The sequence below is a fragment of the Xyrauchen texanus genome, chromosome 15 (assembly GCF_025860055.1).
Source record: "Xyrauchen texanus isolate HMW12.3.18 chromosome 15, RBS_HiC_50CHRs, whole genome shotgun sequence".
NCBI classification, from domain to species: Eukaryota; Metazoa; Chordata; class Actinopteri; order Cypriniformes; family Catostomidae; genus Xyrauchen; species Xyrauchen texanus.
Genome location: NC_068290.1, coordinates 19,222,021 through 19,238,639, shown reverse-complemented (window position 1 = coordinate 19,238,639; position 16,619 = coordinate 19,222,021). Strand labels below are relative to the sequence as shown.

At 36.1% G+C, this 16,619-nt stretch overlaps 1 protein-coding gene across 3 annotated transcripts; it reads left to right on the top strand.

Annotated features, from left to right (window-relative positions):
- The first annotated feature begins 1,544 nt into the window (after positions 1-1,544).
- Positions 1,545-16,551, top strand: nmt2 (N-myristoyltransferase 2). Of its 3 annotated transcripts, XM_052144345.1 has the most exons (14): positions 1,587-1,613; positions 2,413-2,484; positions 2,575-3,290; positions 4,520-4,637; positions 4,797-4,941; positions 5,163-5,281; positions 5,464-5,555; positions 11,103-11,219; positions 11,343-11,513; positions 11,950-12,058; positions 12,343-12,513; positions 12,610-12,777; positions 14,601-14,738; positions 15,017-16,551. In XM_052144345.1, the coding sequence occupies exons 3-14, from the start codon at positions 3,178-3,180 to the stop codon at positions 15,035-15,037; spliced, it is 1,482 nt and encodes a 493-aa protein (XP_052000305.1). In that variant the 5' UTR covers positions 1,587-1,613; positions 2,413-2,484; positions 2,575-3,177; the 3' UTR covers positions 15,038-16,551. The 3 variants fall into 3 exon arrangements, with proteins under 3 accessions (XP_052000304.1, XP_052000303.1, XP_052000305.1); XM_052144344.1 differs by lacking the exon at positions 2,413-2,484 and having other exon boundaries at positions 1,545-1,613; XM_052144343.1 differs by having other exon boundaries at positions 1,574-1,613; positions 2,413-3,290.
- Positions 16,552-16,619: the final 68 nt, after the last annotated feature.

The following is a 16,619-nucleotide window of genomic DNA, read 5'->3' as shown; positions in this document are numbered from 1 at the left end:
GTCCTGTTTAACCTAAGCTAAATAAAAGGGTTAGAACAGAGGCACACAACTTTGGAAAGAGGGGGGGCCGGAAACCAGGATCACTTTAGCCTTCAGGACCTGTACTCTATTTTATTTTTATTTTTTCTTTCTTTTATTATTAATAAAACATATTTTAATTATATATATATATATATATATATATATATATATATATATATATATATATATATATATATAATGAGGTGAGCAGACTATGCTATTTAATACATCACTGACACATTTAATTAACACAAGCAAAATAAAACACTATTACACTAAACACTACACTATACACAAATACTGTATAGATATATGTTAAAAAAAAAAAAAAAAAATTTTTTTTTTAAAAAACACTTTGTTGTGGTTCTTTAAATATATAGTATTATAATGATCATATATAGGCCGATATGTTTTTTGTTTATTTAAAAGATCCACACTTTTACAAGTACATATACTGCAGCAGAATGCACCACTTTAAAAAAGGACAATGTGCAATTAAAATGTACATTTTGATAAATGTCAAAATGTTTTGCCATGTATTAAGATGATGATCTGTTCTGTTGACACTGTCAAAGATTTTCATGACACACTGGCCAACTAGTGAACGCGCACGCACGCACACACACACACCAGAGATACAATGTCCTCAAAACAAGACATATATCCAATACTAGCTCCAAAAGCGCTTCAATGAGACATCATCGTCAACTATTACATCTCTACTATTATTATTTTAGGTAAGTAATGCAAATCATTAAAAGTTAAGCATTTGGGAGAAGATGTCTCAACTACGTCATTGCAGGATTTCCCTTTTTTCCTGCTGTTGCTGTTCGCGACGAGCATATATAGCTATACATATATCTATGAAGATACATTTGGTGCAAATCAAATGAGGACCTGTGACCGTGTTATTTGTAGTTGTAGAGATCAGCCACACATGTGTATCAGTAAATTTTAAGTCACAGAGAAATGTATTTAAGAGTTGCAAGCTTGTAGATTTTTTTTCTCTCCCACAAACATAACAAAACATTTACACCTTCTCAAATTCTTCATTGCAGGTGTACAAATCCTTTTCTACGAATCACAAATTAAGAAACTCATACGCTCACATTTTTGCTACAGTTGCAGTAAATATGGTGCAAAACACATTCACACACCCGCATCAAAAAATGCGAAGTCACGGACAAATTTTGCTCATCCGCAAATCAGTATGTGAATTCATCCAACGAGAGTTGCACACTTGTAGAATATTTTCTCACAAAAAAAAATATATTTTCTTTGAATATTTTTCTCGCACAAACACAAGTACAAAACTACAACTGCTTGAATCTGCTGCCACGAGTCTCAAACACTGTTTTTCGCGCGCTCTCCCTTTTGCACCACATGTCTGTGTAAAATGGAGCAAAAGTAATTTGTGCATCTATAGAGGCAGGAGGCGGGCACTGTTCAGATATCAGAGAATTTTGGCCAATCAGAAGAGCTAGTTTGGGCGCCTCTCCATTGGCGGAACATGACGCCCGAACAGGAAAACAAAAATAAAAAAAACTCCCATGAGCATTTTCCCGAGCTGGCAATGGCAAATACCAATAAAGGTATTTTTTTCTTTCTTTTTCTGAAATCACTCACCGTTATACATTTGTTTATAGTTTATATATGCACGCTGGTCACTGCGGTCAAATCAGACGCGATTAAAATCCATATAACAGAAAGACGTGCTTTCTGAATCCTGTTGAGTGCAGAAGATAGCCAGTCTTACGAAACGCGTTTTTGTCATGTGTTGGTGTTTATTAATATTTTGTAATATATTTTCACATATTTAGCCTATGTGAAATCTGACTGGTTAAGACTCTTGGATAGGATAAATGTGACTTTTTTTTTGCCAAGGATCTCTCATTGTCATTCGTATGTACCTTGTAATAAACTTTGAATTGTAAATCCTGTAGGTCAATTAAAAGTGCAGTGTTTGAGAAAATTAAATACTATATCTCTGTTGCGATCGTTTGTCACCAGAAACTTGGTTGAGCAGTTTATAAATACTTAGAATTAACCGCAAATGCTTTAGAAAATTGACACCTCAAAATTCAAACACATTCAATAATTTTATGTGATGACAATATCACGCGGGACACAAAAATATGGTTTGCGGGCCGCCTGCCGAGTTAGAATGAGCAAGACATTTAGTACTACTCTAACATGTCTTATAATAATGATTATTCACATTTAAGTATTTTCAAAAGCATTACTATATTACAAATGTCTTGCACACTTCCCACATTTTAAAACAAATTATTAAAACAATTATTCATTTTTTTTACTCTTCCCTCAATACATGTTTAATGCTTTTACAGTTCAGCTTTTAATACTATAATTCCCTCTAAACTCACCACCAAGTTGGAGAACCTAGGTTTTAGCCCATTTCTACGTCAGTGGATCTCCAACTTCCTGAATGACAGTCCACAAGCAGTAAGGTTGGGCAGACATGGACCAAGATCATGAAGATCATGAAAGACCTCAGCCATCCTAATAATGGACTCTTCTCTTTGTTGCGGTCAGGGAAACGCTTCGCTCCCTGATGGCCAAAAGTGAGAGAATGAGGAGCTTCTTTCCCCAGGCCATCCGTGTCCTGAACCAAGGACAACACCAGGACTATAGTTCACTATTCAACACCACACACTTGAAGCAATATTACACTCTGCATTATCATATTATTATATTATAATTATTATATATCTACAACATCACCTCTATAACATCAGCCTGTTGCAGGTCAACATTACTGCACAATTGCACTTTACCTTGCACAATGTACATATTGCCAGTCAAACTATTAATGCTACCACCTCTACATCTGTCATTATGCACTACTTCATATTCATAGGCCTATACATATTTTGTACATACATTATATTTCTTATTTCTCCTATTTATTGTGTATTTTATTGTGTTGTAAATTGTGTAATAATGTCTATTACTAAACTGTGGGGAGAAAAGTCGTACCAAGAATTTCACTTTTAAATCAATGAAAAAGTTAATTATCATGCAAATTTTCTCCTTTTTCAGTTGATGAGTTGTTAGTGGAAACTATCGCTAGATGGTGCTGTTTTTCGTGGTTTTTATTCAGTGGTTTTGTGGTGAGGATTTGCAGCAGATTCATCCATGATGGCGGAGGACAGCGAGTCCGCAGCCAGCCAGCAGAGCCTGGAGCTGGACGACCAGGACACCTGCGGCATCGACGGAGACAACGAGGAGGAAAATGAACACATGCAGGGGTGAGCACATGATGGCATGCGTTGAAGCGCTGGGTTTTGTGCGGTGACAGACCTTCGTGCTTAAACTGCTCGAGAGATGTAAACAAACGGCTAGCTTAGCAAATATGTGACCATCGTGACAATGAATGTATTTTTATACGATCCTGCTAATATGAGCGTTAGAGTTAATTTTGCAACACCTATCCGACGCTATATATATATATTTAAATCGCTTAGATACATGTAGATATTTACTTTATTCGACCAGTAACGTTTAACTAAAAGCAGCTAGCTCCACATTAATCTGAAATATATATTAGAGCTCAACGTCCAATCGTCCAATACAGTACACCAAGCTCGTGTCTACTATATTTTCTAATATATAATCTATATTTTCTGACTAATTTGTTATCCTATGAGGTGTTGAAGTCACCACTGATTTTCCTTTTTAGATGATGGAAAGTATCCGCCTGATTATATTAGTCTAAGCCCATCACCTCTGAACAATACAAATATGCTTGATCCTCTTTATGAGCTGAGCAGCATTGCAGTCAACCACCTTTCTCAGCTGCAGGATCGAGGATGATGATGTCGCTATTAAACCAGGGGGTCAGGAATTGGCTGGTTAGCAGGTCCCTGTTAGCACCTGCTGGTAGATGCTGGAACTACACCACCCGATGGCAAAAAGCATGTTTCTCCATAGACCGCCATTCAAAATAAGCCATACTTTATGACGAAATAAAAAAAAAAATCCAAGAACCATTTCAATCTAAATTATTTCATTACATTATAGCACATCGTCGTCCTGTGACGGATTGTTTTTGAAGGGCTCTTAAAAGCGTTACATTGATTTATATTTTTCCCTATCTATTCCCATTGACGAGGGATCAGTCACGTGACACCCGATCCCGGAACTGAGTGCCCATGAGCAAAGATGGCAGCCTCCTTTCTCTAGCTTTCTGGGAACGCTGCGCTAGCCGAGCAGTCATAGAGATGAATGGGGATGCTAACGAATAGTTCTGTCCAGGTATTTTATAGCTCCATGTATTAAACGGTTAGATGAATAACAGGTACGCTGTTGTCATGCAGCCCCTTAAAATGTGACCTGCTTACGTGAACAGACGGACCCTTGCTTTATTATGGTTATTTGTGGCAGTCACCGTCCACTGTCATGCTACGTGTATCTTAGGTTGTACGAACATGTGTTGCGTGACTTATTTCTATAAATGTTATGAAATGATATTTCTAAGGAATACTGGGGGAGATCTTGGTGCGAAGAAGAAAAAGAAGAAACAGAAGCGAAAGAAGGAGAAACCAAGCTCAGGAGGAACCAAGTCTGATTCTGCCTCTGACTCTCAGGAGATAAAGGTTTCTGCTTTGCAATTTGTAATGGATTCTAGAATGTAGTCAAATGGCCGTACTGTAAATCTCCCTCATTTTTTGTGAAATCACAGAGTGGATTTGCTTAAGCTCATTCTTGGCCAATTTACACATGCATTAACTGCCTTCCCTATGTTCCTGTACCAGAACCCTGCCATTCCCATGCAGAAGCTGCAGGACATTCAGAGGGCTATGGAGCTCCTGTCTACCTGTCAAGGTCCAGCCAAAAACATAGATGAGGCCACAAAGCACAAGTACCAGTTCTGGGACACTCAACCCGTACCCAAGCTGGGTGAGTCATGCATTAGCAATGCACTTTTGAAAATATCAGGTGTTTGATTGCAACATTGCAAATGTAAGCAACTTGGCAAACCTGCAATAGTCAGAATTGTTACTATGATGTATATAATTCTCTGCATCATGGATCAATCCTGCAACTGTTTTGCACACAAGTCGATTTATGATGTGTTCAGAAAATATAGACTCTGCAGTATTCCCTCTGTTCCTTTGCAGATGAGGTGGTGACAACTCACGGGCCAATTGAGCCAGAAAAAGAAAATATCAGACAAGAGCCATATTCCCTCCCACAGGGCTTTATGTGGGATACACTGGACCTCAGCAATGCAGAAGTTGTATGTGTGTGTGTGTGTGTGTGTGTGTGTGTGTGTGTGTGTGTGTGTGTGTGTGTGTGTGTGTGTGTGTGAGTGTGTGAGAGAGGGAGAGAAAGAGAAAGAGAAAGAGAGAGTCCACTGTAACATATGGATGAGTAAATGTAGAAAGTGTTTTTATGGTATTTTCTCTTTCTGTTTTGTAGCTGAAAGAGTTATACACTTTGCTGAATGAAAACTATGTTGAGGATGATGACAACATGTTTAGATTTGACTATTCTCCCAACTTTCTGAAATGGTAAGTGATCAATTTTTGTGTTTAATTATATACCATCACTGTGAATCTGAATGCTGATCTTAAAATGCTTCATAGGCTCAGTGAATAAATGTAAAGGTTGATTCATTTAGAGTGGTAATTCCTTATCTTTTTGTGTGCGTGTGTGCATGCTTTGAAATGATCTCACTGCCAATTGTCCTTCTTGAACAACTGATTATTATATCTATCTGAGATGTTGCTTTCAGTGGTTGTATGCTTGCTGATTATCACACTTAGCAATAAATGCATAGCCAATATACTTTATTCACAGTAGCGCCATATTTGATTTTTGACAGGAATGAAAATGAGACTTTGAAGGATAGAAATACAGTCTCTTCAATGGCATGAACTATATAAAGCAGTTTAAAGCTCCTTGATAACATCATATTTTCCACAATTTGTGTTTTCTTTTTTTTTTTTCTTTATCTGCAGAAATATTTTGGAAAGATGTTTTTGCAATGTATAATGATCCAATTTACAGTACTCAAGCCATTAAAGAGATTGTAAGTCTATCTTTCATAGCAGTGATTCCCAACTGGGGGTATGTAAGCAAGTGCAAGGGTGTATGCAAGAAATATTAGATTTGTTTTTGTTTGTTTAACCTTTATAAACTAAATGTATGACTTAAAATTAAAATAATAGGGATTATGGCTGCATATACAGTTGAAGCCAGAAGTTTACATACACTTAGGTTGAAGTCATTAAAACTCTTTTAACCACTCCACAGATTTAATATTAGCAAACCATAGTTTTGGCATGTCGTTTAGGACATCTACTTTGTGCATGACACAAGCAATTTTTCCAACAATTGTTTAAAGACCGATAGTGTCACTTTTAATTGACTATATCACAATTCCAGTGGGTCCGAAGTTTACATTCACTAAGTTAACTGTGCCTTTAAGCAGCCTGGAAAATTCCAGAAAATAATGTCAAGCCTTCAGACAATTAGCCAACTAGCTTCTAGAGATGAACATAGTTTGGTGCGAAAAGTGCAAATCAATCCCAGAACAACAGCAATGGACTTTGTGAAGGTGCTGCAGGAAACGGATAGACAAGTATCTATATCCACAGTAAAACAAGTCCTATATTGACATTACCTGAAAGGTTGCTCAGCAAGGAAGAAGCCACTGCTCCAAAACCACCATAAAAAAGCCAGACTACAGTTTGCAAGTGCATATGGGTACAAAGATCTTACTTTTTGTAGAAATATCCTCTGGTCTAATGAAACAAAAATGTAACCGTTTGTCTATAATGACCATTGTTATGTGTGGTGGAAAAAGGGTGATGCTTTCAAGACAAAGAACACCATCTCAACCTTGAAGCATGGGTTTGGCAGCATCATGTTGTGGGGTGGTTTGCTGCAAGAGCGACAGGTGCACTTCACAAAATAGATGGCATCATGAGGAAGGAAAATTAATTGGATATATTGAAGCAACATCTCAAGACATCAGCCAGGAAGTTAAAGCTTGGTCGCAAATGGGTCTTCCTAATGGACAATGACCCCATACAGACCTCCAAAGTTGTGGCAAACTGGTTTAAGGACAACAAAGTCAAGGTATTGGAGTGGCCATTAGGGCTGAAACGATTAGTCGACATTGTCGACAATAAAAAAAATTTTCGACACAAATTTTTGTTGTCGAATAGTCGTCTGATTTTATTTAACACAACATGAGATCTTTTGAAATGCTAATGATTACGCGGGAGAGCAGCACTTCAGCTCCCACTTGATTGAGGAGAGGAAGAAAGAACAGTTCAGATTAGGGTTGCAACAGTTTGAGATTTTCACGGTATGATAACAGTCTCAGAAAATATCACGGTATACAGTATTACACAATTACTATTATCAGTGAAAACAGAAGGTTATTTATTTATTTATTTTTGAGCAACGCTTTATTATAATTGAAACTTGAAACCATTTATTTTATTGAAGTATATGTTACACTTTTAAGAATGATGTGGCGTCCACTCTTGGTACATATGTGTAAAAAAAGTCTCCCTTTTGAAAATAAATAAATAGAAAAAATAAGAAAGCTAACAGAATTATTCTAAACAGAATTATAAACATGATAAAATATGTAACTATAACATGTTATATAAATGAAGCATGTTAGTTTACATGTTATCATATCATGTTAAATGAACTACTTAATGAAAAATAACATCAGCTGTGTGAGCTTTTAAAGTAATGTCCTATGATTATTAACCGTTAACATATACTGTAGGTGCTCGATTTTAGGCCAGATACCTGTCTGTCCCTTTAACTCAGTGGTTCTCAACTGGTTTTGCTTCAGGACAAATTTTACATTGGACATCAAGTGTCGACCTGCCATAGATTAAAAATAACCTGTATTTAATGTATCCTGGGTTGCATTTCCTTTTATGTTGCATAGTTTTGTTCATGGTTTTCCAGTACAAGGACATGCATCAATTGTCATTATTTTTGATGTCAACAACAAAATCTACAGGAAGTTTCTCTCCCCCTTTTAAAAACTGAAGCGCATATTTACTTATATGAGCCCATTATTATCCCGTTTGTTACCTAATATTACATATTTATACACATATTACACAGAAGGAAAGGCTCCTCATTACCATGGTTAGGTTAGTGTGCTAGTCTTAAATAATAGTAATAATAATAATAAATTAATGTATTTATGAAAAATAAATACTAGCTAGTTAGATTAACATACAGGCACGAAGGGACTTCATCGTTTCTAAATTGCACAAATAAAAAATACATTTAAATATTCGTCTCTGGCTTGCTTTTGCTTGCATGTCAATGATGGCGAGATCTACTTTTATATTTAATTTAATCACTGAGAAGGTTTACCTGCAAAATGAGTAGCACCAAACATCACAAGCAGCCTCAAGAAAGGACACAGAGTAGCCCTATAACACTTTTCCTTGAGCAGAATATTGCACTACAGATCGCTAAGTTTGTTCAAAGGGGAAAGTGAGACGTGCATGGTTGCCAGATTGCACAAAATAAAAGCCGCTTATATGAGTCGTGTGAAAAACAGCGCGAGAGAGTTTCAAACTTCTGGCTGATACAGTCTCGCGCGGAGACACTCATCACTGACGCGCTTGCTACAGCTAGATTTTGTTTATAGTGATTGCTCGTGACATACTAGTGAATTACAATATGAGTGTCACGGTGTGTATCGTATGAAGAATAAAATTGGTGATACGCAGCTCTTAAAAGAAGAAAGAGTTTGTTTTTTGTGAGTTAGTGGGTGTTGTCTTAGCCCATTTTACAATGCAAAAGAAAAAACTATTTGGTTTGTTTTCCAATATAAATATCTAAAACTACTTATGTACATTTACTTTAGCAGTTATACTGCAGAAGAAAACATTGTTATCAGAGAATTATGAATATAATATTTAATTTTTTAATTTAAATATTTTAAAATATCGAAAAATCCTTAAAACAAGTTACATTTACCTGAGAAGCAACATATAATATATTTTTTGACTTGCTTTTTGAGCAAGTATCTTGAATATGAGTATATATTTTTCTTACAAATACAGAAGTACACTGGCAGAAGTATGAACAAGTGAAAAAATACACTTAAAGCAAATCTAAATATCTTATGTGTTGCTTCTCAAGTAAATGTATCTTGTTTTAAGGATTTGTAGGCAATGTTAAATGGAAAACAAGACAAAAACACTTGATAACTATAGGATTTTTTGCAGTGACATTTTTAGTTAATTAAACAATAAAAATCCAAGTAGTTTTTCCCCTTTAATTCAGTGAATGTCATTTAGAGTTATTTTAAAAGATGATTGTGTCCTCTTTATTGTTGTAAGCACGTTTAATCCAACCTTTTAAGTCGGGCACAAGCTGAATAATCAGTTAAGAGCTAATGATTAATCGTTGCAATAATCGCCTGAATAGTCGAATATTTGTTCTAATAATCGTTAGATTAATCGATTTATCAAAATAATCATTAGTTGCAGCCCTAGTGGCCATCACAAAGCCTTGACCTCAGTCCGATAGAAAATCTGTGGGCAGAACTGAAAAACCGTGTGCAAGCAAGGAGGCCTACAAACCTGACTCAGTTGCCCCAGTTCTGTCTGGACGAATGGGTCAATATTCAGGAACTTATTGTGAGAAGCTTGTGGAAGACTACCCAAATCCTTTGACCCAAGTTAAACAATTTAAAGGCAATGCTAACATATACTAACAAAGTGAATGTATACTTCTGTGATGAAAGAAATAAAAGATTAAATAAATCATTCTCTCTACTATTATTCTGGCATTTCACATTCTTAAAATAAAGTATTGATCTTAACTGACCTAATAAAAGGAATGTTTTCTACGATGAAATGTCACAAATGTCACATTTAAATGTGTTTGGCTAAGGTGAATGTAAACTTCTTCAACTGTATATAGATTTCCTGATTAATTGAATGATTTTGATGTCTATTCTAAAAATCTTAAAAATCTATCTTTTAATATGTGATGTTTAGCACCGAGATCCTTTCACTTCATATTGAGAGTAAATGTTTGGCTTGAATGTATGTCCAAAGACCAAATCTATGCAATCTATTTGTCCTTGAAAATGTCTCCTTTTAATATCCTTTCTGTTCTCTACAGTCAGTTGCTGATCAAAAAATAAACATTTAATCCCAGTTAAAGAAGCCTTGAGACTTCACTCTTCTTTAAAGTGTGCTCATCCACCAAAACAAAGCGCCAAACAGCCGGTAGTCTTAAAGATACAGTACCATTTTAGCACTTGTTCTACACATCAATGTAAATACTTCGAAATAGATCAAATTATGCATATAAACAAACAACATGTCAGCCTAACAATTATTTATTAATGTATATTAGTGCTGTCAGTTGATTAACATTGTTATGTTTTGTAGTTTATCACGGTTAATCGCATATTTTTGAAAGTTCTGAAATTTTACACTATATATACTTATTTTCCTGCTAAAATGCATTTATTTTCATCTTAGGAAAGAAATAAAACAATATGTAAATTTAATGCTTTATTAACATTTTCCAAACAAAGCCTTCCACAGTATAAAGATAGATATGCACTAAAATAGCACCAATTCAAGTTCCATTAAATGTTTCCCAAAGTCTTAAGTGGGAGCTTGACTAATTGAAAGAACTAGTCTCCCCATAGGTTGTATTTTCATTGCAATGGGCATTAAATATCTTAAAATCTCATCCTCCACAATATTATTCAGCCAGCAGACTGTGGCTATCCGCTTTCCAATAGCAATCGTGAAGCCGCGTTCATTATTCATGCAAGCGTAATGCAAAAAATATAGATAGTCTACCTTGCATAAGGGATATTACAATATTAATGATACTGTTAAATTATATTTAGCCTTTTGTACACATCAAAAAAGTTTGGGAAACATTTCCTCACAGCCTTGTTGTCATTGGCATCAAAAATTAAAGATACTGCTACTGTGAATAAGGTACACTGAACTAACTCAACTACTTTTTTCTATCTCTTATTGTATCCGAATACACCTTTTTCCTACCTCTCATTTGCCGTCTGTCACTATAAGGGCATTACGTCCCCCGGGTTGGCTGCCCCAGTGGCACAGTGGTGTGAGGGTTTCATCCAATAAGAAGCTGGTTGGGTTCATCAGTGCCATTCCTGCAGACATGCACATCTATGACACGTGAGTTTAGGCCACATCCAGACAGTATCCGGTCTGAAAATATAGACACTTTCAGGGCATCAGAAGCTACTTTTACAGCCAGTTGTTTACATCACTAATCACTAATTCTCAATGCATTCTAAGGTTTAAGAAGATGGTGGAGATAAACTTCTTGTGTGTGCATAAAAAATTGCGCTCAAAGCGTGTTGCTCCTGTACTAATCCGCGAGATCACAAGGCGGGTCAATTTAGAGGGAATTTTCCAGGCTGTGTACACTGCTGGTGTGGTCCTGCCCAAACCTGTGTCCACATGCAGGTATTAAATTAAAGTCCAAACAGCTGGCTTGGTACCCACCTAATCATCATGTAATAATCCAAACAATGTTAAAGGAAAGGTTCACCCAAAAACGAGAAGCATGTTCACAGTGATTTGCATGTACATGCAAGAACTTCCATTGCAGCCTAACGAAAGCTCATGCCACTCTGAACAAGCTTCTCTCACGTCCTTATGAACGTGCAAAGGACGTTTCAATTTTCGCCAAAAAACATTAGATTGTTTCTCATCTAAACCACCTATCTCCTGTTGTGTTCTGCATAAGAAAGAAAGCCAAACAGGTTTGGGACACCATGAGATTCAATGATAGAATATTCATATTAGGGTGAACTATTCCTTTAATAGTATTTGGGTGTGTAGATGCTGATTTGAAGCATTTTGGAAGGGTATTAAAGTTGTTAATATCTTATCTTTACAGATACTGGCATCGGTCCCTAAACCCCAGGAAGCTTGTGGAGGTGAAGTTTTCCCACCTTAGCAGAAACATGACGCTACAACGAACAATGAAACTCTACAGATTACCTGATGTAAGTGATGTGCGATTTTTGGTAACCTCCACTGACAATAGACATTAGAGAATGGACAGAAAATAAGAAAAGAGGAGGTAAGTGCATCAAGAAATGTTGCAAGATGGATTCAAACTCATTCCCCATGACTACAACAGTTCAACCACAGCTCTGACATGATGTACTGACTTTGGGGGAAAAAAGTTTAATTTGCCACAAGTAACCTGCACCATAATGCACACTAAACTGAGCAGTATGCTCAGTATTCTTGAACTTCTTTGAACCTCATTGTTTGTTCTTTATAGATTACACGTACCCCTGGTTTGAGGCCGATGGGAGAGGGGGATATAAAGCAGGTTACAGCACTGCTGCAGAAACACCTGAGCCAGTTTCATCTCCATCCTGTCATGGGGGAAGAGGAGGTCAAGCATTGGTTCCTACCACAAGAGAACATCATCGACACTTTTGTAGTGGAGGTACCTGCTAAAACATCTCTAAAATGCTGATCTTAATATAATCATCTGTTTAACTTCATATTATTTTACTCACTTACATAACTACTTTCTTCAAAGGGTTCTGGTGGGGTACTAACGGACTTTATCAGTTTTTACACCCTGCCGTCCACAGTGATGCATCATCCGCTGCACAAAAGCCTGAAGGCCGCTTATTCCTTTTACAATGTCCATACAGAGACACAGCTCATAGACCTGATGAACGATGCTCTCATCCTAGCAAAACTGGTACGATCACAACACATGCTCAGAAGAGCACAACAGAAACACAGTCTGACATGAAAAACGTTCACTGATCCCACACATTAAAATATCTTGTTAACACAATGTTAAAGGAATAGTTCACCCAAAAGGAAGAATCAGTCATCATTTACTCAATCTCATGTTGTTCCAAACCCATATGACCTTTTTTCTTCTGTAAAACACAAAAGGAGATGTTAGGCAGAATGATAGGGACTGAAAGCCTCAGTCACCAGTCACTTTCATTAGATGCCAAACAGATGCCATGAAAGTCAAAGGAATAGTTCACCAAAAATGAAAATGTTCTCCTCATTTACTCACCCTCATTCCATTCCAGATGTGTATGACTTATTTTCATCTGCTGAACAAAAACCAAGATTTTTAGAAAATATCTCTGCTCTCTTAGTCCATACAATGCAAGTGAATGGGTACCAAAACTTTGAAGCTCCAAAAGCATATAAAGGTAGCATAAAAGTAATCCATATTACTCCAGTGGTTAAAGGTACTGTAAGCAATTTTAGCCTTTCTAACTTCCACGAGGCTGAGCCGTTCATTTAGCCACGGTGCCTCTTTCCAAAACACTGGACCAATACTGTTGAAACTGACACAAAGCAACAAAGTTCCCAACTTTGTTAAACAAAACAGTAGCGAAATGGCACACTCAACTGACAAATTATAAATCAGAATATGGTATTAAGTCTCAATTATACTATGTCACAGAGACCAGGGAGATATCTCATGACACTTATTTCATGAAAATGTTTTCATACCTTTTTATATGAACAAATTGCTTAGAGCACCTTTAAATCTATATCTTCTGAAGTGATATGATTATCACATCCATTCAAAGTGAATGAGTTATGTTGTGCAGCTCTTTTAGGTCTTGTTCCAGTTATCGAGGGGTCTCCCTCCTTTCTCTTTGACTCGCTTTCTGAGAATGTGATAAACATTTCCAAGGTCGAACACATCCTCAAGCCGTATTCCCATGTAGTGTCCATTTATTTTTCTTTAACATGCAAGCTGGATCCTCTCTCAGACATTTGAAATCAACATTTTGTTGTGTTTTGTTCATTTGTTAATTATTATCTATAAATAAATCTATATCTTTTGAAGTGATATGATTATTGTGGAAGAGAAACAGATCAATATTTAAAACGTGTTAACTATCAATCTCCACTTTCATTTTCTTTTGTTTCTTCTGTTTATTTACATTATTTGTGCATATTGCCACCTACTGGACAGGGAGGAGAATTTATAATAAAGTTTTAATATTGACTTAAATATTGATCTGTTTCTCAACCATAGCCATCACATCGCTTCTGAAGATATGGATTAAGCCACTGGAGTCTTATGGATCACTTTTATGATCCCTTTTTTAAGCTTTTTGAGGTTTCATAAGTTTGGTCCCCATTCACTTGCATTGTGAGGACCTACAGAGCTTGCATATTCTTCTAAAAAAATTTGTTTGTGTTCAGCAGAATAAAGTCAGTCATACACATTTGTGATGGCATGAGGGTGAGTAAATTTTTGGTGAACTATCCCTTAAATGGTAACCAAGGCTGTCAATCTGTAACATTATGATTAACATCACCTCTTGTGTTCCACAAAAGAAATAAACCAGTCATACAGGTTTGCAACTACATGAGGGTGAGTGTATAAAGACAGAATTTTCATTTTTGGATGGTCTGCCTTTAAGCTCATGGTCTCAACTTGTTTTATTGAGCAGTTATTAATTGATCTACTAATTGATCTGCATAACTATGTTTTCCTATATTGTAATTCATATTCCCCCTCTTTTTTTGGAATTACAGAAAGGTTTTGATGTTTTTAATGCACTGGATCTAATGGACAATAAGACTTTCTTGGAAAAGCTCAAGTTTGGGATTGGAGATGGTAACCTGCAGTATTACCTGTACAACTGGAAATGTCCTCCCATGGACCCAGAGAAGGTACGATTCGAATAAAATACACTGGCTTGCCTTTTAAGTACATTTAAATCCCATCCTACACAAAATAAACATGTTAAAGCTTTCTGTGTTTAGTAATCGGTAGTTACTGTAAAAGATTGAGAAAATCATTGCATTGAGTAAAGAACCTATGAGCACCAGAATTAGTAGAACCTGTATGTGTGTTTTGAAGGGGATTTATGTAATGTGTTGTTCATATTAAAAGCCATACAAAATGTCTTAAGTTCACATTTAAAGTATTTTGAGTATATCCTCCCCAGGTTGGCCTTGTTTTACAGTAACCGGCTGCTTCATGTTGGATGCAGACTGATTCAAAGGTCCATCTCAAATTCTCTGACATGGACATAGTCTACATAAAGAGGACAGACTGACATCCATTCAAAGTGAATGAGTTATGTTGTGCAGCTCTTTAAGGTCTTGTTCCAGTTATCGAGGGGTCTCTCTCCTTTCTCTTTGTTTTTGACTCGCTTTCTGAGAATGTGAGAAACATCTCCAAAGTCAAACACATCCACAAGCTGTATTCCCATGTAGTGTTCATTTATTTTTCTTTAACATGCAAACTGGACCCTCTCTCAGACATGTTAAATCTTGTGTTTTTGTTTTGTATTATGAAGGTGCGTTGATACATTTGTGTGAATTAGCAAGCTGTACATTTAATGGCAGATATTTATTATGCGTTGTGTGGTTTACAAGGGGCCACAAAGGGGGTTGAAATCCAAAGTCTTTTCTATGGAGCTGCCTTTGAAGTCATATTATCGTTTGAAGTTCCTGCTGTCATTGGGAAGGGGAGTAACTGGTTATGTGTGGAAGAATGTATTGAATTTTGAAGCACAACGTCAACATGTTTATAAAAGGGCTGGAATGCTCTGAAGTGCAGTTTTAAGAAAAAATTTGAATTTAATTTTGAATGTGAATTCATTTAAATTATTTTGATTCAGGCATGATTGGTACACCTTAAGTACCGTAGTGTTTTCCTGCCCATTTCCATTCTTTACCATTTAGTGTTTTTAAATTATGATTTTAGGTAAACAATTCTGATATTTAGAATTGTATTGAAGTTACATGTATATATTTTTTTTCTTTATTCTGTCAGTATTTTTTGCAGTAAAATCATAAGCTTGTTCGAATGGTGCATTTGCTATCAAGCCCTGATAATTTTGCTATACATAAGCACAAGGAGAATTAAACAATCACAATAAAGCATTTTCTCCCACTGCTTTTGGTGATGTGACCAAGTTTGGCTGTCACAATCATTGTTAGGTGGGACCTAATGAAATGTGAGCAATTTTATTAAATAGCAGAAACCGATTTGGTGTTACTACAGCTTATCTTGTCATGGTTTGCTTTAATGTATCTAAATCTACAATATGCTTTTAAGTGCACATCCAAAAAGAGACTCCCAAAGTCACATATTTCAATCAGCGATTTTACTCAACATTCTGGGCACCTTGAAAATGTCAGTTTGCATATGTTTTTCTAAGGCTTGCTGTATGAAATTGGCATGAATCCCCTACCCTCTTATTTAAGAGAGGTGTTTTTTTTTTTTTTTTTTTATACATATATCAAATGTGTAATTTTAATTGATCCGCTTACTCTTTCTGAAAACAGTATTTTTATTAAATTTCATTGCAGGTTGTTTCAAGAATTGATTATGGGAACAAGTACCAGCACCATGCCAAACATGACAGTCACCCAAATATCTAATTGTCAACAATATACATCAAGGTATACCAGCATGGATATTTGACTGAATAAAAGCATCCAAAATAATAAAGCAATTAATTTGTGACTATTTCCTGTTCAAAACCATCATTCAAATCGTATATAAGAAAATATAACACTAAACACTTCCCATGGCACAGC